At 51.2% G+C, this 22,550-nt stretch overlaps 2 protein-coding genes across 2 annotated transcripts; one reads left to right on the top strand and one right to left on the bottom strand.

Annotated features, from left to right (window-relative positions):
- Positions 1–4,816: 4,816 nt before the first annotated feature.
- Positions 4,817–8,285, top strand: ELOVL3 (ELOVL fatty acid elongase 3). Its single transcript, XM_059172592.1, has 4 exons — positions 4,817–5,133; positions 6,342–6,473; positions 7,117–7,268; positions 7,528–8,285. The coding sequence occupies exons 1-4, from the start codon at positions 5,033–5,035 to the stop codon at positions 7,953–7,955; spliced, it is 813 nt and encodes a 270-aa protein (XP_059028575.1). The 5' UTR covers positions 4,817–5,032; the 3' UTR covers positions 7,956–8,285.
- A 498-nt stretch (positions 8,286–8,783) lies between these two features.
- PITX3 (paired like homeodomain 3) lies at positions 8,784–19,951 on the bottom strand. Its single transcript, XM_059172590.1, has 4 exons — positions 19,699–19,951; positions 10,740–10,869; positions 10,362–10,564; positions 8,784–9,788 (listed from the first exon to the last, which is right to left on the bottom strand). Exons 2-4 carry the CDS (start codon positions 10,855–10,857, stop codon positions 9,201–9,203), a joined length of 909 nt encoding a protein of 302 aa, XP_059028573.1. The 5' UTR covers positions 10,858–10,869; positions 19,699–19,951; the 3' UTR covers positions 8,784–9,200.
- Positions 19,952–22,550: the final 2,599 nt, after the last annotated feature.

Below are 22,550 nucleotides of genomic sequence, written 5' to 3'. Positions count from 1 at the left end.
TAAAATCTTTTAAAAAATTAAAACCTCATTACTTTGAGGTAACTGAGGTAATAGCATAATTACAGTGTTAAATATTGTTTTCTTTCACATTATTTTACAAACATGGTTTCATATTTCTCCATGTTCTGGTAGCTGTAAGCTATTTTGTACTGTTAAATGTTTAATAATTTAATCACCGCCTGACATAAGTGTTTCAGTACATACAGATTTTTTTTTTCTTTTGGCTTATATCGTTGGGTTTTAAATTTCTAGGTGAGGAACTGGGCCAAAGCATACCAGTTGGTTCTTGCTAAGTGTTACCTAAGTGTGCTTCTAGGAGGATTAAGTCAATTTACCCAGCTACTAGCTAGGTACGGATGTATCTTTTCCCAGGGCTTCGACTGGCGTTGGGTATTTAATTTTTACTTGATTTAATGGCTGTTAATTGGGACCATACTATACATATAGTCTTTAATTTGCATTTCCATAATTACTAAGGAAGTTGAGTCTTTATATATATATATATATATATATATATATATATATATATATATTTACTGTTTGTATTTCCCCTAGATGCCTATTCGATTCAAAGCAACAGACATATTTTGAGTGCCACCTATGTGCCAAGTGCTGTGTGCTTCCCTCAAGGATGAGTGCCCTAACAAAAATGACCATTGGGGTAGGGTGGGGGAACCAGGTAGTATAGAAAATATATAATTAACTTACTCTATTTGTAGAAGCACAATACCAGCAGGCAGCTTGGGCAAAATCCTGTGGGTGGAAGACAGAAAAGGAAGGAATTGACTCTTAAGCAGGTTAGGTTTCACAGGTCAAGTGCCTTTAGAGCTAAGCCCAAACAAAGAAGGATTTGTCAGGGTGAGAAGATGTCTGGAGAAATAAAACAATGTGGAGAGAGGTAAAGTGGTTGAGAAACATAAAATACAGTGCTTGTGTAATAGAGTTGTGACTTTTCTAAAGCTAAAATGTGATCAATTTTTTGTTCTTTAAGAGAAATGGCATGAGATAATGTATCTTTTAGGACTATCTTTCTGGAAGCTAATGACAGGTAGATCTGGAGACACTGGAGTCTATAAGATGAGCCTATGTTTTTAGCCACTTAGCAAGGGTCAGAGATAGGACTAAAGGTCAAGCTTTTTAGGTAGTATGCACATTAACTTTTTATCTTAAAACTGTTCCCATTATAACTTTTCCCTTAAACTTTTAAAAAATGGCAGGAAGATAGGGGTAACATAAAATTTACCAATTTTAACTGTGTAATTCAGTATCGTTAAGTACATTTCATATTGCTGTGCAACCATTTGCCAGATTGTGACTTTCAAGTTAATTTAATTCAGCTTTATTAAAAAGAAATTGAAATTTGTCAAATTTACCTTCTTTGGTGTTCGCTTAACACTTTACATTGTATAATGCTCTTTAACTAAATATATGATCTCGTTGATCCTCATAAACATTCCTCTGAGGTAGATATTATCCCCATTTTCCAGATGAGGAAGCTGAGGCCAAGAGCCAAAAGGCCAGACAAGCTTGGGGTGTGTGTTTATCTTGGGGAAATAAAGAGTGTCACCCAGATTTATAGGCTGAGGATTTCAGCCATCCAATCAGTCATGTAGCAAATATTATCCAAGTACCTAGTATATGCCCAGTGTTAGGGGAATGATGTTGAGCAAAATAGACATATTCCCTGCATTTATGGAGCTCAAGGACTAGTGGGGTAAACAAGAATTCATTGAGAAATAATAAGGGGCGCTTGGCTGACTCGGTCAGTGGAGCCTATGACTCTTGATCTTGGGATTATGAGTTCAAGTCCCACACTGGGTGTAGAGATTACTTAAAAATACAATCTTTAGGGTATGTGCTTTGGTGAGTGCTGTGAAGTGTGTAAACCTGGTGATTCACAGTCCTGTACCCCTGGGGATAAAAATATATGTTTATAAAAAATAAAAAATTTAAAAAAAATTTTTAAAAAAATAAAATAAAATCTTTAGGGATGCCTGGGTAGCTCAGTCAGTTAAGCATCAGACTTTTGATTTCAGCTCAGATCATGATCTCAGGGTCCTGGGATCGAGCTCTCTGTCCAGCTCTGTGCTCAGAAACGAGCCTGATTGAGATTCTCTCTCTCCTTCTGCCTCTCCCCGACCCATGCTTGTGTGTATGCTCCTGTACGTGTGTGCTCTCTTTCTCTCAAATAAATAGATAAATCTTAAAAAAGGAAAAATAGGGGCAGGGTGCCTGAGTGGCTCAGTTGGTTAAATGTTTGCCTTTAGCTCAGGTCATGATCTCAGGGTTCTGGGATCAAGCTTGAGCCATGGTCTCTGCTCAGCAGGAAGTTTACTTCTCCCTCTGTGCTTTCCCTGCCTCTCTCTCAAATAAATAAATAAATAAATAAATAAAATCTTTTAAAAAAAAAAGAAAAAACAGAGGCATCTGGGTGACTCAGTCAGTTAAGTGTCTGCCTTCAGTTCAGGTCATGATCCTGGAGTGCTGGGATCCTGTCCAGTGACAGGCTCTCCGCTCAGCTGGAGAGTCTGCTTCTCCCTTTCCCTCTGCCACTCCCCCACAGACCTCCCCCACCAACCCGGTTCCTGCATGCTCTCTCTCAAATAAATAAATAAAATCTTAAAAAAAAAAAAGCCACTCCTTCCCCAAAAAACTGTAAAAAATAAAATAAAACCTTTAAACTTCACAGAGAAAGACAATGTAAAATATCTTCATTCGAGAGAAACTTAGGACCAAGTATACTTACACTATATGCATTTGTAAATTTTCCAAAATGACTCACCCTGACATTTCCATGTGTCTGTCTAATCCACAGTATCCTTTCCTTGACATTGTGTGATTTGTATATTGACCCCCAACCATGTGAGGTCAGCAGGCAAGTATGACAGTCTATATTTTACTGATGAAAAATTCGAGTCTCAAAGAGGTTAGATAACTTGCCAAAAACGACATGACTAGTTAACAGTGAAGCTGGGATTTGAATCCAGCTCTTGCAACACCTGTAGTATTTTTGTAGTATTCATCCTTCCATTATTCATTCATCCATCAAATATGTACCCAGCACCTTCTGAGTGTCAGCCTACGCATGGAGCAGTCAAGAGCCACTGAAGGGGGCACCTGCGTGGTTCAGTTGGTTGTGCCTATCTTTGGGTTTACCTTCCCCCACTTGTGTGAGCTTCGGCTTGCATGTGTGCTCTTTTTCTCTCTCCTCTCTCCCTCTCAAATAAATGAATAAAATGTTTTGGGGGGGGCGGGGAGAGCCACTGAGGGGTTTGAAGCAGGAAAGCAGCATGATCCAATTTAGATTTTATTTTATTAGAGATTTTATTTATTTATTAGAGGGCATGAGGAGAGCAGGGAAGGGGCAGAGGGAGAGAGAGAAGCAGGCTCCCTGCTGAGCAGGGAAGCCTGACATGGGGCTTGATTCCTCAGGCCAGGACCCTGGGATCATGACCTGAGTCTAAGGCAGACGCTTAACCAACTGAGCCACCCAGGCGCCCCTTCATTGTAGGTTTTAGATGAGAGGGCAATGATGGTTTCCAAAATACCGTCTGGGACCACCTACTGGGTCTGAAACGCTGGGATTAGGGCTCAAGAATGTCACAATCAGCCAGGTTTGGGAGTTCCTTTCCAATTCTAGTGCAGTGAAGAGAGAGAAGCACTGTATTAGAGAAGGAGGTGATGCGACCAGTTAACATGACTAAGACAATGGCTGGAGTGAGAGCCAACCACGTGAGAGGTGAAGTACAGGGACAAAAGGACATTGGGACCATACTATACATATAGTCTTTAATTTGCATTTCCATAATTGAAGGTCATTTAGATAGAACCCCCACCACTCATTCTCTCTCTCTCTGTCAAATAAGTAAATAAAATATTTTCTTTTAAAGATTAATTATTTATGGGACGCCTGGATGGCTCAGTTGGTTAAGTAGCTGCCTTCGGCTCAGGTCATGATCCCAGCGTCCTGAGATCGAGTCCCACATCAGGCTCCTGGCTCGGCAGGGAGCCTGCTTCTTCCTCTGCTTCTAGCCTGCCACTCTGCCTGTGCTTACGCTCTGTCTCTGTCTCTCTCTAACAAATAAATAAAAGCTTAAAAAAAAATAAAGATTAATTATTTATTTGGCAGAGAGAGAGAGCGAGAGAGGGAACACAAGTAGGGGAAATGGGAGAGGGAGAAGCAGGCTTCCCGCTGAGCAGGGAGCCTGATGGGGGACTCGATCCCAGGACTCCGGGATCATGACCTGAGCTGAAGGCAGACTGAGCCACCCAGGCACCCCAATAAATAAAATCTTCAAAAAAAAAAAAATTAAAAGTATCTCCTTTCCACTACAATCACAGACCTGAAAAGGGCAGATGGGACTATGGGGAGATTCATCGTCATCCGGGGTCTGGGTTCCCCAGGGACTCAGGGAGGCGGGAAACTGACACCGGAATTACTGAACGGAGGCATCAGAGGCTGAGGACATCTCCACTGTCTCCTCACTGCCAAGTAGGTCAGGATTAAAGCGAACTGAGGCAAAGGGTATGGTTGGCTGTACCAGGGGAAGACTGGCCTGTCCGGGCACCGGCAAGACCACAGGAGCTAAGCCAAGCAGTTGGGCATGGAGGTGCGGGAGAAAAGGATGGGAAAGTGGGCCAGGTGGGATCCTGTGACAGGCGTTTGGGTTAGGCTGTGAGGAACCCCTGGGGGAGGTGCTCTTGAGGATGACCAATCAGAGAGCGAGTTGCAGGACAGGGGCGTATCTTAGTCGAGATTGGATAACTGCCTGGCTTTGGGAGGGGCCGCGGTGCCCCCACTCTCCCACCCCGGGCCCGCAGCTTTGCAATCAGCTTCATAAACCGCAGTGGCTGCGGCGATGGAAGTTGTATGAGTGTGGCCCACGTGCCTGAATCTGACGCTCCTCGCTAGCAGCGGAGTTCCTTGGGTCCCGCGTGCGTTTTGTCCTGCCCCAAAGTTCGCTCCATCTTCGGGGCCCTTAACCTCTAGCCCAGCTTCTCAAGCTCCGGACCTCGGCATCTGCATAACTAAATGTTCACAGCCATGAATGCCTCGGACGGAACAGAGCAGATATTGGAGCCTTACAACTTCGAGATATTATGGGACATGAGGCCCCTTTTGGAGGAGTACTGGTGAGACCTGGGGAAGGCGAAGGGCAGTGCCAGGGTCCTGACCTTAACGACTGCTATTTAGGGAGGGTTGGCGTGGGGGAGGAGATGCTGGGTGCCTGCGATGATTTTCTTTGTTTTTCTTTTCTTTTCTTTTCTTTTTTTCTCCTCTTTTCTCCTTCCTCCTCCTCCTTTTTTTTCTTTTTTTCTTTTTTTAAGATTTCATTTATTTATCTGAGAGAGAGAGAGACAGCATGAGCAGGGGGTGAGGGAGAGGGAGAAGCAAGCTCTTTGATGAAGGGAGTCCGATGTGGGACTTGATCCCAGGATTTTGGGATCATGACCCAAGCTGAAGGCAGACGCTTAAGCAACTGGGCCTCCCAGGCACCCCTGCGTCGGTTTTCTTAAAGAGCAAAGGTGTGGGGCTCCCCTGTACTGTCTCCATATCCCTGTTGTCCAAGGTGCAGTTAGCGTGACATCTCAGAGATTAGATCTGGAGGAAAGAAAGAATGAGAGAGGAAGAGACAGGATGGAAGAGAGGGAGAAAGGAAGAAGATGGGTTGAGGAAAGTAGGAGATGGAAACTGAAGGGAAAGAGGGGAGTGAGACATGATCTCTGAGGAAGGGGTTGATCTGAACTCCTCCTCCTCTCCACCTTCTAGAACGACTCTCCTCTGTCCATTGTGGCTGTGTGTGCAGGTGTGCGGGCATAGTGCTGGTGCCCAGGGACAGTCTGCCCTTCACAATTATCACATTGTTCCCCAAATGCTTCATTGTCCCCCGCTGTGGAAAAGGAGACACAGTTGGGAACCTCTGTCAGGATTTCCCCAGTCTCTTTGACTTTGCCCTAAAGCTCCTCAGAGGTGTTTGTGAACTGACTTTTGTCAGTTTGTGGATTGACAATTTGCCATGACCCAAACAGGCAGAAACTATTGCCACATTCTTCTAAATACCAGAGTCCTGGGTTGGTTCTAGACATGGACCCAGTAGTTGTCACCCACTCACAATTCCCCTGAGAGCAATAATCACAGAAACCTGTACACAGCCCCGGCCCTGTGCTAGGTACTTTATATACCTTAACACTGTCAGGGAATGTTATTTTTCCAAAGTCACGCAGCTGGTAAGTGGCAGAGTTGGGACTCCAACCCAGAGCACTGACCCTGAGAGATGAGTGGGCATTCCTCTAACCAGGACCCACCCATAAGCCCATCCCCTCTGCCTTCTGCCTGCCAGGGCAACCTCATTCCTCATAGCTCTGGTCTACCTGCTACTCATCTTTGTGGGGCAGAACTACATGAAGTCACGGAAGGGCTTCAACTTGCAGGGGCCTCTCATCCTTTGGTCCTTCGGCCTTACAATCTTCAGGTAAGACCCCCCCCCCCATCTCCACTCCCTGACTATCCTGTAGACCCTAGACCCTCATTTTGTCCCTAAAAGCTTTCTGGAAACCCCAAGTGAGTCAATGCCCCAAGTTTTCCTCTAACTCTCTCCCTAACCCATTCCCTCAGCTCCAGCTCCTTCCCCAGCTTCTATCCTCCTCTCATATTACCCTGCTTTCCTTCTTCCCCAGGCCCCATACTGGCAACCTCTGCTCTCTCTCTCTCATGAATCCACTTGTGCTCATGGAGTCTGTACTTTTAACAATTTTCTCCAGCCTCTAATGCTCTCAACATCTAACACCCTCTCCCAATACCTTCCAATAACTTCTCTTGCCCCTCCTTCCCAGATTCCATGCCCTATCCCCTCCCAGGTTCCTACTCATCCCATTAACCCTAGTCCCTAACTCAACTCTCAGTCCCATCCTCCAGCATTCCCTGGTCCTTCCCCAGCCCTCATCTCCTCTAGATTACTTATTGGATCCCGGCCCCAGGATCTCAGAAGCTGTGACCCATTCTGCTGGAAGGGGGTAAATGGTGGAGCTTGAGGCAGTGACCTGACAGGCCAAGGGAGAAGGGTGAAGTGGTGTCTGGGGATGACCCTTACACCCTTTTCCTCTGTCCCATTTCAGTATCGTGGGGGCACTGAGGACATGGGGCTCTATGGCTGCCCTGGTACTTAGGGGGAGCCCAAAGAAAACTGTGTGCTTCTCCAACTATGCCAACACTCCTGTAATTGGATTCTGGTCCTGTCTCTTTGTTCTCAGCAAGGTTATTGAACTTGGTGAGTGGCAAGGCTTTGTCTCTCTGATGCCCAGTCAACTACATCCCTCCTCAGGCCCCCCGTACCTCTCCCATTACACGGAGCGTCCCTTCCCCACCCCCTGGGTCCTAACAACACCTCTTACCCAAGCCCCTCTTTAAATTATTTGCCACAAAGACCCTTCTCCATGCCCTGAGAATTCCCCCTGTGTCCCTATATCCATCAAGGAGGGTGGTCCCAACACAGGGTGGTAAGCCAGCTATGACTCTCCATTTCCCAGGAGACACGGCCTTCATCATCCTGCGTAAGCGACCACTCATCTTTGTGCACTGGTACCACCACAGCTCAGTGCTAGTGTATACGAGCTTTGGATACAAGAACAAGGTGTCTGCAGGAGGCTGGTTCATGACCATGAACTTTGGTGTGCATGCCATCATGTACCTGTACTACACTCTGAGGGCTGCCAAACTGAAGTCCCCCTCATGGTTACCTATGCTCGTCACCAGCCTGCAGATCCTACAGATGTTTATGGGAACAATTGTTGGCATCCTAACTTACATCTGGAGACAGGAACAGGGATGCCACACCACAATGGAACACTGCTTCTGGTCCCTTGTCTTGTATACGACCTATTTCATCCTCTTTGCCCATTTCTTCCACCAAACCTACATAGTGCCCAAGGTCAAAGTCAAGACCAAGAGCCAGTGAAAAGCTGGAGAAAAAGGAGCCCCAGTTTTTCTCTCTGCCATGGCACCAAGGAGTTGATCTTAGGTTTGGGAGAATAATTAGGAGGCCTTCCCCGTATAGTTTTTCCCATGGGATCTGTGCTCCAAGGTGGCAGGAAGTTATAACAGGCAAGAAGTGTCAGCCGTGGGTGGGGTGTAATCTAGTACTTTGATGTTTCCATTTTTAATGTGAAGGCCAAGCAAGCCCTGGGATGGGGGTAGAACTGAGGAGGATCCCCAGAGCTGAGTTATTTATATTTCTACCCAGAAATCTTCCTCTTGCTCCATTTTTAAATTAAAGATTCCAACAAGTCTTCTGGGGTTTTGAGATTTGGGGGAAGAGGACTGCTGTGACGGGAAAGGGCTGCTGGCAGCAGGGTGATCACTGAGAAGCCTAAGAAGGTGTGTGGAAAGATGAGAGGCACACACATGCAGACAATAATTCTAGGCCTAGTAGGCACTTAATAAATGTCTGTTACAGACCAGAATTTTATTGCTATTAGAGATCCAAGCCCCTCATAGGAACAGTGAGAAACAGGCGGTGTTAACTTATCTAAGGTCATAAACTTCCTAAGTTGCAGATTTGACACCCGCAAGGGTTCCTGACCAGAACTTCCAGTCATCCTCCATGCGACCACGAGGTGGCGCCTCAGCACCAGTTTTGGCCAACGCCTGCCAAGTAGCTAGTCCCTAAACCACATTTATATATTCGCACGCAGGGCACGTGCCCCACATTGCTCCAGGAATCTCCCAGCTGCCCCATCCCGGTGCTGGCAGCTGAGAGGGGACTGAAGCCCTAGAAGCCCGGGCCTCACTTCTTTCCTGTGCACTCCTTTAGACATGGGGTAGCATGAGGGGCGGGAGCTCAACCGCAATTCTGAATCATCAGGCCTTTGGCAGTCCGCGCACGTTTATTTCGTTTATCTTTGAAAATGGGGGAGGGGAGTCTGGAGAAGGCGGGGTGGGCCAAGGGTCAGTTGGCCCCCGGGGAACTGGTCCCTGTTCCTGGCCTTAGTCCCAGGGGTGTGGACTGTGTGTAGAGCCCAGTCCACCCTCAGGGTCGGCAGGGGGTAGTCTCTCTCCTGAGCTGGCCGCGACTCCCTCCCCGAGCTGCCCCAGCACCCCTCTCAGACCCCGGGGTAGGCGCAAGCCAGTCAAGAGTACCCCAGTCGGGGGAGGCTGTGAATTCTCGCCCCCGCCCTCGGGGATGGTAGACGGACCGGGCCATTCATACAGGCCGTTCCACGGCGTACTGGCACGGACTGAGGTTGGCGGCCGGGGGTGGCCCGGGCACGGCGGGATAGCTGAAAGAGGCGTGCTGTTTGGCCTTGAGCCTCAGGCTGGCCAGACTCGAGTTACACGGGTCCCGATATACGTAGGGGGAGGAGGCGGCTGCAGCTGCGGCTGCAGCGGCCGAGGCGTAAGGGCAGGACACTGCCCCGGAGGACACTGCGGCGGGAGCCAGCCCGGGGGGCCCCCCGCCCAGGCCCTGCAGAGCCCCGGGCCCTGGCACGGCGCCCGGGGCGGCTGCGGCCGAGGGCACCATGGAGGCGGCGATGGAGCTGGGTGGCGAGAAGACGGGCTGCGAAGCCAGAGGCCCCACATTAACCGAGTTGAAGGCGAACGGGAAGGTCTTTGCAGCGAGCGGCGGGCCGAGCGCCTTGGGTGGCCAATTGCCGTACGAGTAGCCTGGGTACACCTCCTCGTAGGGCGGCACCAGCCCCCCGAGTGGCGCGGCGAAGCCCCCCTTGCACAGCTCCGCCTGCTGGCTGCGCTCGCGCTTCCGCCACTTGGCGCGCCGGTTCTTGAACCACACCTGCGGGCGTTGGAGAAAGGGTGTCAGGGCCGGAGCCGGGCGGGGGCCGGCCCAGGTCCGCGCGGCTGCGGCAGGATCCCAGAGCCCGGAGTTCGGGCCGGGACCGTGCCGAAGAGAAACGAAACGGAAGTGGGGCAGCCAAGCTGGGGGTGGAAGGAGCGCACCGAGTCCAGGTGCTGAGAACAGGAGTGGGCGACAGGACTGAGTCAGGGCGATAGGGTCTGGGGCGGGGGCACGTAGGATGGAGACAAAGAAGAGTGAAGACGAGCACGGGAGACAGTGCTGTGGGAGAAGGAACTAGCGGCCTGGGGCGACAGGGTGGATGGAAGTGGAGCAGAGGCCGGAGGCTGGTGCAAAGGAGGCTGTGCAAGGCAGCAGACCGAGGCAGGGGCCCGTCGGGTGTGGGGCCGAGGGTAGGCAATCCTGGAGGGAGCGCGGGCTGAGGCCTCCAGGGCTGCTAGCTGAGCGGTGGCTGAGAAGGAGGCCCGGGCTGGAGAGGGAAGGTGGGCGGGGTGTTGGGGGGTGGGCAGGGGCGGGCGTGTAGTGGAGGGCTCAGGTTTGGGAGGGCCGTACCCGCACGCGGGCCTCGGTGAGGTTGGTCCACACCGCGATCTCTTCGCGCGTGCTCATGTCGGGGTAGCGGTTCCTCTGGAAGGTCGCCTCCAGCTCCTGCAGCTGCTGGCTGGTGAAGTGGGTGCGCTGCCGCCGCTGCTTCTTCTTCAGCGAGCCGTCTTCGGGGGAGCCGCCGGGCAGCGAAGCCGAGGCCTTCTCCGAGTCTGGGGGCCGAGGTGGGGGCAGGTCACAGGGCGCCCAGGCCTGCGCGGATTCTGTGGCTCCAGGACCTCCTCCACTGACCGCTCACTCCCACCCGGCCTTCCCCCACGGCCAGATGTCACCCCCAGGAGGGATTGAACTGTTATCTCCCCTATCCCCGGTAGGGGGTGCGCTCACCGCTGTGCTCTTGGCCCTTGCAGCTGTGTTCGGGGAGGGGTGGGTGGGGAGTGCCCGCATCTGACAGCGAGAGGGCCGGGCTCCGGGCCTCCGCCTCGCTGAGCAGGCCGAACTCCATGGAGGGAGGACTCTGGAAGGAGACAGGACACGGATCAGGTGGATGGGGATAAAATCTCGCAGTTAACTGGTTCCCAGTAGTGTTTCCCCTCAACTTCACTGCCCCTTTCTCAGCTACCGACATAAAGCTACCCCTCTGTGGGGTATCCTAGGAGAGAATAGGGAAACAGCAGCCTAAGGGGAGAAGGGGGTATTCTCAGGGGCATTATGCACAGACATGCACACAGACTGTATTTTGTTCACTGCTGGGCACCTAGCTAGAACTCTGCCTGGGGCCCAGTTGGTGTGCAATAGACACTTCTTGAATCCGCTAAGGAAAACGATGCTATTGCATGGAAAACCATGCAATTGCACACCACATCTTCCAAAACTTTGGTTCCTTCTCACATGTATGTCCAGTATCCCCACAAACTCACACCTGCCCCTCGGCTGATCACACCTGAACACAGCCCAAACCTCTGTTACTCTCCCGTGGGACAGATTTGATTTTTGAACCAGGCCCAATATGTCTGGCATACGGATAATCACTGCTATTATTTATGAATACTTACTATGGGCCTTTGCCTCATTATTTCTCTCCTCACAAGAATGCATCTATCTTAAATATCACCCTTGTTCAGGTGAGGGAACAGACTTGAAGTTACCACTAAGCTCACAGAGCTTGTGCATGGTGAAGCTGGGATCTGAACCAGGTCTGGGAAACTCGTAAGCTACTGCTTTTTCTTCATTTGCTTTTTCAAACTGTGTTCCTGGGGGCCCTACTCAGAAATCCCCTCAAGGACTGGAACTTGGGGCCAGCCTCAGGGATAGAAGCCTAGCTTGGCCTTGCATGGGTTTGCTTCAACCAGGGCAGTCCTGCTTTGGCCTGTTTTGTTTATACTTTCTAGAGAGACAGCATTTGAAGAAAGGGTTCCAGGATCAAAAACAAGTTTGAAAATCCCTAGGTGTCCTGGCCTCGACTGCCTCTGTGTCTGTGCAGACACACATCACACTCCTACTAGAGCCTCCACCAGCACTCCTACCTCCCTGCTCCCAGGAGCAAATGTGAGCTTCTTAAAGCCACCTTCCCGCCCTTATTCCCTATCCCAAACCGTGCTTGACATGGCCCAGGAGATGGCTCAGGTCCCTCTCCAAGTCTCCCCAGCAGGGTCCCCCTTGCTGCTGGCTCTCCCAAGCACCCCCTGGTGGGAGGAAGAGAAAGGGGCACTAGTGAGGCTCTGAAGTCTGGACAGACACCTCTGGGTCAGAGGAGAACCAAAGGAGGTTAGAGACAGAGGAACAGGGGTGAAGAGCTGGGTAGGAGGGGTCCATCTGCCTCTCCATTAACAGGGACTTGATCCAGGCTGTGCAGGGTGGCATTAATGTGGCGGATTAGCCTAGATTGAGATGTGTGTCACTTGGCTGTTCTGAATTTATAAGGAGCCTCACTCTGGGAGGCACAGATGGGCAGCGGCCTGTATTTGCACATGGAAATGCACCCGTCAACCAGCTGAAGGAGGACAGCTGCCCCCCCAACCTCTCAAACGAGACTGGGGGTGCAACAGAGGTCAAGGCAGGAGGTTGAGAAGCAGTCAGCCCCTGTTCTGTTTGCAGGGAAAGGGGTGGGGTCTAGACTTGGACTTTTTCCGAGGTTGGAGAGGGAGGACTGAAGGGAACAGGGAAGGAGAGAAGTCAGGCTAGGGGTGAGGGATACTCAGCTCCCCTCCCTTCCAGGTCTAAGGTCAGGAGTCAGAGGCTTGGGGCTGGCCCAGGGATGCTCTGAGAGAAGGGAGATACCCTTGGGTGAGACCTGTGGCAGCCTTGAATAGTAGTTCTTCCCAAAGAGCTCAAAAGGCTTAGAACTGAGGGCTGGGAAAAGGGGGGCTCTGAAATCTCCTCTTACTTTATACCCAAGGTGCTCTCAAAAGGCAAGCTATCCCCCTGGCTTCTCCAGAGGCCATGGGAACAACACCGCTGGGAAAAGAGGGACGATTCGGTTCACCTGTAGGGAAAATTAAATCCCACCAGTGCCGTTTGTCTTTCCAGTCGGCCTTGGCTCCAGAACTCCAGTATTCCAAACTCCCCTTCCCCCAGCATTCCATACCTGTGTCTCCGTTTCACCCTCCATTGCAGCAGAAGGAGGCAGGGTGAAGAGAGATAAGGGCCAGAGCAAGAGATGAGGCCGAGAAAGCAGAGTTCAGGCCGTGTATTTCCAGAGACAGACAGACACACATGCAGACACACACGAGCCCCCACTCAGACAAAATAAGCACTTGGACTTGGAGTTAGAGGCATACAAACACATACTCTCCCACACATGCGCTCCCACATTCAGGCAGACAGACCCACACCGTCACACAGTCTCCTCTCTCTGTGACAGGGACAGCTGCCTTGGCTGTTTTGGAGCTCGCCATTACTCTCCACTCCCCCCTCCTTCCTGGCCCCTCTGAACCTCAGATCTCAGTCCCAGAACTAAGGACTCTGTAAGGGAGGAGGAGGCCTAAGGGGCCAGGGGAGAAGTCTATACTCCCCCGAGTATAGAGTCTGTTTCGCTGGGTGGGGAGAAGTCTGAGGGAAGAGAATGGCTTGGAAGTAGAGGGTGGAAACTGCCCAGGACCCTCATAGGAAAACAATCTGGAATAGCTAGAAGAAATTAGGTTTGGGGACAAAAGATCTGGGTCCATGTCCTGGCTCCCCAACTTACTAGCTCTTTGTTCTTGGCAAAGTACTTTACCTCTCTGGACATATTTCGTCATCTCTAAAATGGAGATCATACTCCCCTCCCTACCTACCTTTAGTACTGTTAGAAGGCTTAAAAAAAAAAAAAAACACATAATGTAAAGATGAAAGGGGACAAAACTCTATCCAAGTTGCTTCCCTGCCCCCCGCCATTCACGGAACAGATGTCTCTGGTGCCATCTATGAGCTGGGCATTGAGTAAGGCACTGAGGATAGAGTGGTAAATTAGATGTCATCCTTGTCTCTGCCCTTGCTTGAGTTTACCTTCCGAGACCCTGTATCACCCACTGAAGATTTCCTTTGGTGAAAAAAAAGGCAGGTATGCTGGATTTGAGAGTGGGATGCAAAGGTGTGTTGTGAATACTCCACCCTGAACATAAAGGAGGGCCCAGCCAATAAAGTAACAGCAAAATGGGCAGAGTAACCGAAGCCAAGAGCCACTGGTAAAGGGAAGAAGGAAACCTTCAGGCTCTTGACTGGTGTGGGACTAGTGGAAAGAGGGGTGGAGGCCGAGAAGAGTCCTGCCTGTGAAACTGACAAGGCAAGAACACTACAGCCAGGCAGGCAACAGAGAGCTAGACAGCGGGGGCACAGGCCTCCCGCAGACTCGCGTCCGGGTGGGCTAGCCAGGCAAAGGCTGGGGGCGCCAGGCTGTTGTCTGAGCTGGAGACAGGCTGGCTGAGGATTAAGCTCCCCCAAACTGTTAGAGGTCAGGAAGCTGGGGAGTTGGGACTGAGGCCAGGGGCTTCTCCTCACTTGGGTGGATGGGGACAAGCAGTAGGTCTGGAAGCTACAGGATTGGATGCTGGTAGGAAATACCAGGCAGGACCAGAGAGAGTCAGGAGATCAGAGGGATGTTAAGTCCAGCTCTGGGAGGGGCTGCTGGTCCCCCCTCCAGCCTCCCTGACACACCCTACCGGGGGTATAGGGGTGAGGCTCCACACTGTTAGGGTGACAAGTCCTACCCTGGGAAGAAGAAAGGACCTGCAGGTGTGCTCTGATTCTGAAACACAGCCTGGGATTACAGGAAGCCTATAGTGGACCACAGCGAAAACAAAATATTCAAGATATATTGAAGTGGAGAGCACAGGTTATCCCAGGTTAGAGAGGTCAGAGAGAGGAGGTCATGGTTTCTAAGTGACCCAAGCTCATGGCAAGAAGACAACAGCCACGGGTACCCACTTTCGCCCTGACACCAAAGGGGCAAATCAGGGCCGCCGCCAGAGAGCCCCCAAGCAGTTGCAATGGATGCTCGGGCAGGAGGCGTACCCCAGCACTGAGATGGGAGAAAACCCTGGAAGATGGAAGGGATAGAGTTGTGGCACTGTGGCTCAGTTCAGCAAGTAGCAAGTTGGTAAAAGAATATAAGCCAGGGTCCTTAGCTAGCGTGGTGCCCAGCTGGAAACCTGCGTTTGAAGTAAGGCCCTTCAGTTCATTAGGGATGCTGAGGACCCAACCTGTCTGGTCTGCTGAGCTGCCGTGAGCACATGTGAACAAATCAGACAGCTGTAGACAAAGGTCACAGACCCAAGAGGAAACCCTAAGACTCGAGCGGAGGCAGCGATGATTTGATGGAGTTAATTTAGCAAGGGGTAAATTAGGGATCAGAGAAATGGTCCCCTACACCCACCATTCGCCTTCCTTCCTTCTTTCCTTCAGCAAGTGTTAGGTGCCAGGACAGATCCCCCTAAGGATGGTAAGGCACAGATCCCAATTTCTAGGAGCCTACAGTCTGGGGAGGCAAACAGGATAGCCAATGATGGGCTAAGTAGGCCTGATTCTCACACTGGGGGGAGGTCAAAGAGACAGAAGCCCATGTAAGGTGGTATCAAGTTATGGGGCTCAGAGAATGTAGCACATGGCAGAGCTGGGAACTGGGGAGGCAGAGAAGGAGCAGAGGCTTCTAAATAATAGGGCACTACTGAGAATGAGCTAGGAGGTTCCAAGGGCAACAGGCAGTCTAATGTGGCCAGGGTCTCGGTGTGGTCAATGGGAGAGCATCAGAGGAAAACAGGTCAGGTTGAGGGGGCCTCCAGAGAAGGGCAAGGGGTGGTGCTTCAGGTTTGATAAAGTCTAAGCTAGAGCATCTCCAGCTTTTCCATCAACCCCCCCCCCCACCAAGACCAGTAAGAAAGAACATCCCTCAGGGAAACTGGGAGCACGACCTCAAGCAGCTGCCACCAGTATGAAATTTCTTTGAGATCTCCAGCCTTATGTTAAAAATTGAAGCAAGTTTTGTATTCTATTCCATGCTTAAGTGTAGTCATTTTGATATAAAAATAAAGTTTTCTCGGGGTGCCTGAGTGGCTCAGTAGGTTAAAGCCTCTGCCTTTGGCTCAGGTCATGGTCTCCTAGAATCGAGCCCCACATTGGACTCTCCGCTCAGCAGGGAGCCTGCTTCCTTCTCTCTCTCTGCCTGCCTCTCTGCCTACTTGTGATATCTGTCAAATAAATAAATAAATAATCTTAAAAAATATATAAAGTTTTCTCTCTCCACATCTTTAAGTGACGTCTTCAAGTGACATCATCGCACCAGGAAGATGGGCCACATTTAGCCTGCAACGTCATGGCCCTTCTACTCCTGCGCTGCCTGCTCTCCTCATTCCTCCTTTTTTGAGAAGCAGTACTCCAAGCAGTGGGAGTCACTGGAGGCTTGTAGGAAGGGGAGAAACATAAGAACAGCATCTCTGGGACCTTTATTTGGCTGTGGTGAGCAGAATGGATTGGGCAGGGGAAAGGTGGGAAAGAGGGAACGTAACTGAAAAATGTAAAGAAGGTGTTGAGGAGGACAATGGAGGAAGGGAGAGAATTTTAAGAGCAGTGTTCACTCCCCCCACTGTCTATCTTTTTTCCCTTTCTGTTCCCATCATCCTCATCATGGGTCCCTGCCCATGACCATGGGCTAGACACTCCAGATAATCCCAAAGCTCAGGACCTAATGGATCTTTCAGATTAGCTGCCTTCTTCCTCCCCACACTCTAGGATGCATCATTTGGAGCGAATGGAGAAGAAAAGATTTGGATGGCTCTGTCCTTCTCTCATGCCTATCCCCAGCTCAGCTCCAGCCTGCCCGCCTTTCCCCTCCTGGGCTGTGTGCCAGGCCCATATTCACATCCTTGATCAGGAGGCAGGCAGAGATCAGATCAGGATATTTGGAGTTAAGCATTAGGGGAGCTCCTTAGAACTCTTCTTGGAGAGGTGCAGGGGTAATAGCTGGCATTGGAAGCTTGGTATAGGGTGTTCCATCTGTCATTGAGACTCTTCCCATGTCTGGATCAAGGGTGCTATTGGGCTTCTCTAAGACTTGAGACCCCATCCTTCCAAGCAAAATGGGGTTACAGGGGACCTACATGGTTTGGGCATCATAATAATAGCAATAATGCTTCTTACTTCTGTGGTGCTTCTCCATTTGCAAAGCGTTTTCAAAGACATTATTTCATTTAACTCTTACAGCCACCTCAGGTAGTAGGAATATCCATCCTCATTTCACCTCTAAGAAGATAAATTTGTCCAAGGTGACACAGATTGAAGAGATTCGAATCCAGTTCTCCTAAAACCAGGGTCTGAGCTCTTTCCATGCCATGCCCCCTCTACCCCAGCAGCTGTTTGTGGTTCTGACATGCACAGATCCTCCCAAGCCCTGAAGAATTCCATTTCCACTTCCTGCCTCTACCTCCCCTCTGGAAAGGAGCTCTGAAAGTTTGCCGCCCACTGTGTGCCAAGGTTCATTTTCCTATCCATCTTGAGCCTGCATCCCTCCAGTTCTACGAGGCCCCCTCATCTCCCATTTCAGGATTTGGGGAGCAAACACATCTGTTTATCTAGGCCTTCCATTATTTGTGGACTTCCATCTTATTTCACCTTCCAGAGGCCTAAACTTTGAAGTTTGCTCTCTCTAGCAGCCCCTGACTCCCCATTCTATGGATCATTCTCTGACCCTTCTTTAGGTCCATAACATTCTCCCCAAAATCCAGTGACTCGGCATGCACTCAGCCACATGGTTTTATGCAAGGATGGGAGAAAGTTCTGTCTTTTGTTTCCACTCGTCTTCGTTATAATGCCATTGCTTTTTGGCCTTTTTGACAAATGCAGAACTTTGGGCTAAGGTCTTCAGGGAACCATCTGCAAATGCCTTCCCTATTCCTTTCCTGACTCAGAGACTTTCATTTCACTCATAATTTCAGTGATTTTTTTAAAGGTGATGGGAGCACAAGTGCCTGAAAAATGTATTAGAATATGGTGAGAGTAATTGGGGCATAACTTTATATTTATCAAAGGGAGGCAAGGACCAAAAAAAGGTTGAAAAAGCAAACTTTAAAACCGAGGAATGGAGGTGAGAGTGTGGGGAATACATATTACATATTCTTCATGGGTGGAGGTTGAGAGTTTGAGACCCACTTGTTTAGATTACTGATTGCTAAATGCATCAGCTTGCATTTGTCTCATGAAAACTCAGTCCCCATCCCAGTTTTTTGCTCACTTGCACAGACTGGGAAAGTTCTCTCTTCTTTTCTCTGTTCCCTTTAGCTTAATTGGGCTCTGGTTAAAGAGTTGGGGTCACCGTGGGTGGTCACTGTATGGGTCCAAAGGAATCAGGGCTCTTTCCCAGTTACAGAGAAAACAAAAGGGACAGTTGGGTAGGGCTGAGACATCCTTCCCAACCAGTCTTGGAGGGCCCTCTAGGCCCCATGTTGACCCCAGAATCTGGATTCCATGTATGTCCTTCCTCCTTCCTCTCAGCCATCAGGGTGGTGTTGGGACTGGTGGGGTTGAGAGAGCCAAGAGGGAAATAAAACCACAGGGTTTGCTTTGCTAAAGGGCTGCAGTTTTCTCTTCGGGCCTGGGCTCCTGGAAGGAGCCTTTAGCCTGCTGACAACCAGGTAGGAGTCCAGGGCTGTCTGATCAGCTGTTTTGGAATTAGGGACTGACTCTGAGAGTTTGTGAGGAAACGGAAGCTGTCAAGGAGGCTTGTGTTGGAGTCCTCCTTACCCTCCCCTTGCCCTTGTGGTTCATTTCCCGCTTCCCTTGTCTTCTACTAGCCGTCCTGCCATTGGCTTTCTCTCCTCAAATTTGGATTCTGGATGTGGGGGGTGATGCTCAGATCTAGTCTGGGTTGGAGAGAGAATGTCCTCCAGCGCCACCGCACTCCAAGGCCAGGCCTTTACTCTCACTCGGGTGCTCCCAGCACCCTCTCATCCCCATCCCGCAGCCCCTAGAAGCAGAAAGTAGTTTGCAAAGTGTGAGCCGGCATTTGAGGCGACCCACCACAGCGAACCCCACTGCACACGCAGCCGGACAAGGCGCGGCCCGGTACATAGACATGCCACTCGGCCAGGGACATTCTGTCCGCCTTTGCCGGACACAGCGCCTGCTCCGGAGAGACCCACCTAGCCTCCCCGGACATTCTGTCCGCTCTGAGCCCCGCGCGCTGCGGACATTCCGTCCAATTCCATGCGGCTCCAGGCCGAGACCCATCCGAACCCTGACACCCCAAGCCCGACATGCCAGCCCAGCCGCCTAGTCACTAGGGCTAACCCCGCTTCGGCCCTGCCGCCCGCACAGCGGCCATCTGACCCGGTCGCTGCCAGGCTTCCACAACACGGCTCCTATCCAAACTGCGAAGCGGCGGGGAAGAGAAGCTTGTGCGACCAGACTCACCCCTGCTCGCAGCCCCTAGAATCTGAGCCCTGGGCGAGGGGCGTTCGGAGCGGCCAACTGCCCTCACGCTGTGCGGTCGCCGCCAGCTCCCCCCGCTGGCCAGGGCCTCGGCAACCCCTTCCGCTCCCTGGCTGCCTGCTCCGCACCCCCGAATTCCAGGGCGCTTTCTGGTAATGATTTCCCCACTCTACTCCTTGCTTCGCGGAGCTCCTGTCCTGGCTTCATGTCTCCGGCTTCCCTTCTGGATCCCTTGAGTCTCCCTCTTGTCTGTCCCCCGAGTCCCGACGCTGAGTTTTCGTTTTCCTAAGTCCCGGCCCCGGTTCTGCAGTACGCCCTCCCAGTCTAGACCCGTTCCCCAGGCACCGTTCCCCAGTTCAGCCACCCAGGTCCTGTTTTGGAGATCCCGAAGTTCGGTCGTGGCCCCTCGTCCCCATGAGCCCCTGTCCCCGCACGGTCGAGCACTCACAGTGAGTCCTGCAACAGGCAGACTCCCGGCAGCGGCGGCGGCGGCGGCAGTCTGGAGGGCAGGCAGGGGCCAGGGGCTGGGCACCCGGCCGGGGTGGGGGCCGCCCCCCTGCGCCCGGGCCGCCGCTCTGCTCCGGCGCTCTCGGACTCGCAGAGAGAGAGAGTGAGCCTCGCGGCGGACTGCCACCCCCCGCCGGCGCCCATTCACTTTATGGCAGCCCAGGGCGCCCCCAGCCCGCCGCGGCAAGCCTGGAGCGTCGGGCCCCGCCCCCTTCCAGCTGCGCCGCCCGGGCTCCACCCTTTCCAGCTGTGAATTTTCAGGCCCCGCCTTTGGAGGAGGAGTCCGGCCGGCGCGCCGCCAAGAAACCCGCCCCTTGGCCAATCGAAGGCACGCCTCAGCATCTGGGCCACGCCCCTCCCCACGTGGCTGAAACTTCGCGGAGCAAGAACGTTTTGGCGGAGCAGAGCAAGTATCCAGAGGGCGAGAGTATAGGCCCTGGTGGCCCCGGAGAACTGGGACCAGGCCGCCACTTGAGCGATGTGCAGTGGTGCCGGGGGATAGGGCAGCCGGGGCGCCTGGAAGACGCACTGTCCGGGAGAGGCCACCGGGTTTCAACGCTTTGCTGCCGCTCACGTTTCGCAGATTTTCTCCACTTGTCGCTGTCTGTCTCTCCGCGCTTTTGTCTCTGCTCCAGTCCTCCCACATTTTGCCTTTCTTTCCTCTTCTTTCTCCTCCGCCGCTTGCTCTTGCTGTTTGTCCCTCTCCTCCCTCCTGTCACTTTGAAAGACTAATGTATCTTTTTCTGTGCTCTTGTTCTTCACATCTTTCTTTCTCTTCTCGGCTGTCTCCCCCCTACCCCCAACCTTTCCTCTCTTCCAAGTAAGGCAGCTTCATGGACAAAGCAGGGTTTCCAATGAGGCAAACCAAAGAGTCATTCTAACCCTGCTACCAACATTCTAACCCTGCCACCATCACCGAGTTTGACCTTGACCAACAACTATCACGCCCTCTACTCCCTTTTACCCCTCAGAATTAAAGGAAACTCTCCCTGTCAGGACTTAGGTTGGGCACTCAGGTCTGGGTGGTTCACCTGTTAGTCTGCACCTTTGGCTTTGCCCCGGTATGCTCTCCCAGCTTTAAGAGGGCTGGCATCGGGGCACCTGGGTGGTTCTGTGGGTTGAGCCGCTGCCTTCCTCTCGGGTCATGATCTCAGGGTCCTAGGATCAAGCCCCGCATCGGCTTTCTGCTCAGCAGGGAGTCGGCTTCCCTCTCTCTCTCTCTGCCTGCCTCTCTGTCTACTCGTGATCTCTCTCTGTCAAATAAATAAAATCTTAAAAAAAAAAAAAAAAGAGGGCTGGCATCTCCCTGGTGATACCAAGTTAAATCCTGTGGGCAAAGTATGGCCTTGGTGCTTGCTAGCTAGGGAGTTGCAAGAACAGGGCAGTTGTCCCGAGGAACATGTGGAGTCAGGCTGGGTAGGTTGAGTGATTCTGAGGGCCCTAGCCCTATAACATAGTATGCTCCTTAAGGAAATCGGACCAGTCATGTCTCTGCCCTTAAATGGCTCTTGATTTTCAGGTTAAAGGCTAAACTCCCTAGCCTGGCATACAAAACTTTCAGCACCTGGCCCTGTCTTTTTTTTGTTTTGTTTTGTTTTCTTTTTCCGTTTTGTTTTTGTTAAAGCACAGGGACAGGACCCATGGGCAGGAAGAGCTGCCTGGACCTGACCATGTCTTAATCTCTAATTTCGGAGTGGTTTCCTGCATGTCTCTGGCCTTTCTTCTGACAGTAACATATTTCAAGTCTTCATCTTGCCAACTCCTACTCATTTTTCTATGCTCTAATCAGGTTTCATTTTCTCTGAGAAACTTTTCCTGAACTTCCAAGATAGCCAGATGTCTAGCTTCTTGCTCCCACAACACTCTTACACATACCTTCTATTATCCCATCCAACATACTGAAGAGATGTCTTCTATGATGCTAAAATGGAGGAGGGCAAGTACCAGGTTTTCCCCATACTTCTATTCCTAGGCATAATGGAGGACTCAATACTGAAATCTAAGAGGGAGATGTTCTGCCTGGTAAGATGATGGGCATGTTCAACTTTCTTTTCTTTCTTTCTTTTTTTTTTTAAATTTATTTGTCAGAGAGAGAGAGCGAGTAAGAGCAAGCACAGGCAGACAGAGTGGCAGGCAGAGTCAGAGGGAGAAGCAGGCTCCCTGTGGAACAAGGAGCCCGATGTGGGACTTGATCCCATGACGCTGGGATGATGACCTGAGCTGAAGGCAGCTGCTTAACCAACTGAACCACCCAGGTGTCCCTCTTTTTTTTTTTTTTCAAAGATTTTATTTATTTGACAGAGAGAGAGAGAAATCACAAGTAGGCAGAGAAGCAAGCGGGGCAGGATGGGGGGTGGGGAGGAAGCAGGCTCCCTGCAGAGCAGAGAGCCCAATGCAGGGCTGATCCCAGGACCCTGGGATCATGACCTGAGCCAAAGGCAGAGGCTTTAACTCACTGAGCCACCCAGGCGCCCCCATGTTCAACTTTCATGTCCTCATTTCTAACACAATCCCATTCATGCTTTTTAAATTTTTTTTTTTAAATTTTTATTTATTTACTTGACAGAGAGAGATCACAAGTAGGCAGAGAGGCAGGCAGAGAGAGAGGAGGAAGCAGGCTCCCTGCCTCACAGAGAGCCCCATGCGGGGCTCGATCCCAGGACCCTGAGATCATGACCTGAGCCAAAGGCAGAGGCTTTAACCCACTGAGCCACCCAGGTGCCCCTAAAATTTTTTATTTTTTACAAGATTTTATTTTTAAGTAATCTCTACATCCAATGTGGGGCTTGAATT

The sequence above is a fragment of the Mustela lutreola genome, chromosome 4 (assembly GCF_030435805.1).
Source record: "Mustela lutreola isolate mMusLut2 chromosome 4, mMusLut2.pri, whole genome shotgun sequence".
NCBI lineage: Eukaryota > Metazoa > Chordata > Mammalia > Carnivora > Mustelidae > Mustela > Mustela lutreola.
The sequence above is the reverse complement of the archived record's forward strand: the minus strand, read 5'-3'. Positions and strand labels throughout refer to the sequence as shown.

What these genes read in the sequence shown, in the direction of transcription:
- ELOVL3 (XM_059172592.1), top strand. Translation starts at nt 5,033, where the DNA reads ATGTTCACAGCCATGAATGCCTCGGACGGAACAGAGCAGATATTGGAG. An exon ending in TTCGGCCTTACAATCTTCAG is followed by an intron (nt 6,474 to 7,116) that starts GTAAGACCCCCC and finishes GTCCCATTTCAG; the next exon opens with TATCGTGGGGGCACTGAGGA. An exon ending in CAGCAAGGTTATTGAACTTG is followed by an intron (nt 7,269 to 7,527) that starts GTGAGTGGCAAG and finishes TCCATTTCCCAG; the next exon opens with GAGACACGGCCTTCATCATC.
- PITX3 (XM_059172590.1), bottom strand. Translation starts at nt 10,857, where the DNA reads ATGGAGTTCGGCCTGCTCAGCGAGGCGGAGGCCCGGAGCCCGGCCCTC. An exon ending in CAAGGGCCAAGAGCACAGCG is followed by an intron (nt 10,565 to 10,739) that starts GTGAGCGCACCC and finishes CTCGGCCCCCAG; the next exon opens with ACTCGGAGAAGGCCTCGGCT. An exon ending in TCACCGAGGCCCGCGTGCGG is followed by an intron (nt 9,789 to 10,361) that starts GTACGGCCCTCC and finishes CAACGCCCGCAG; the next exon opens with GTGTGGTTCAAGAACCGGCG.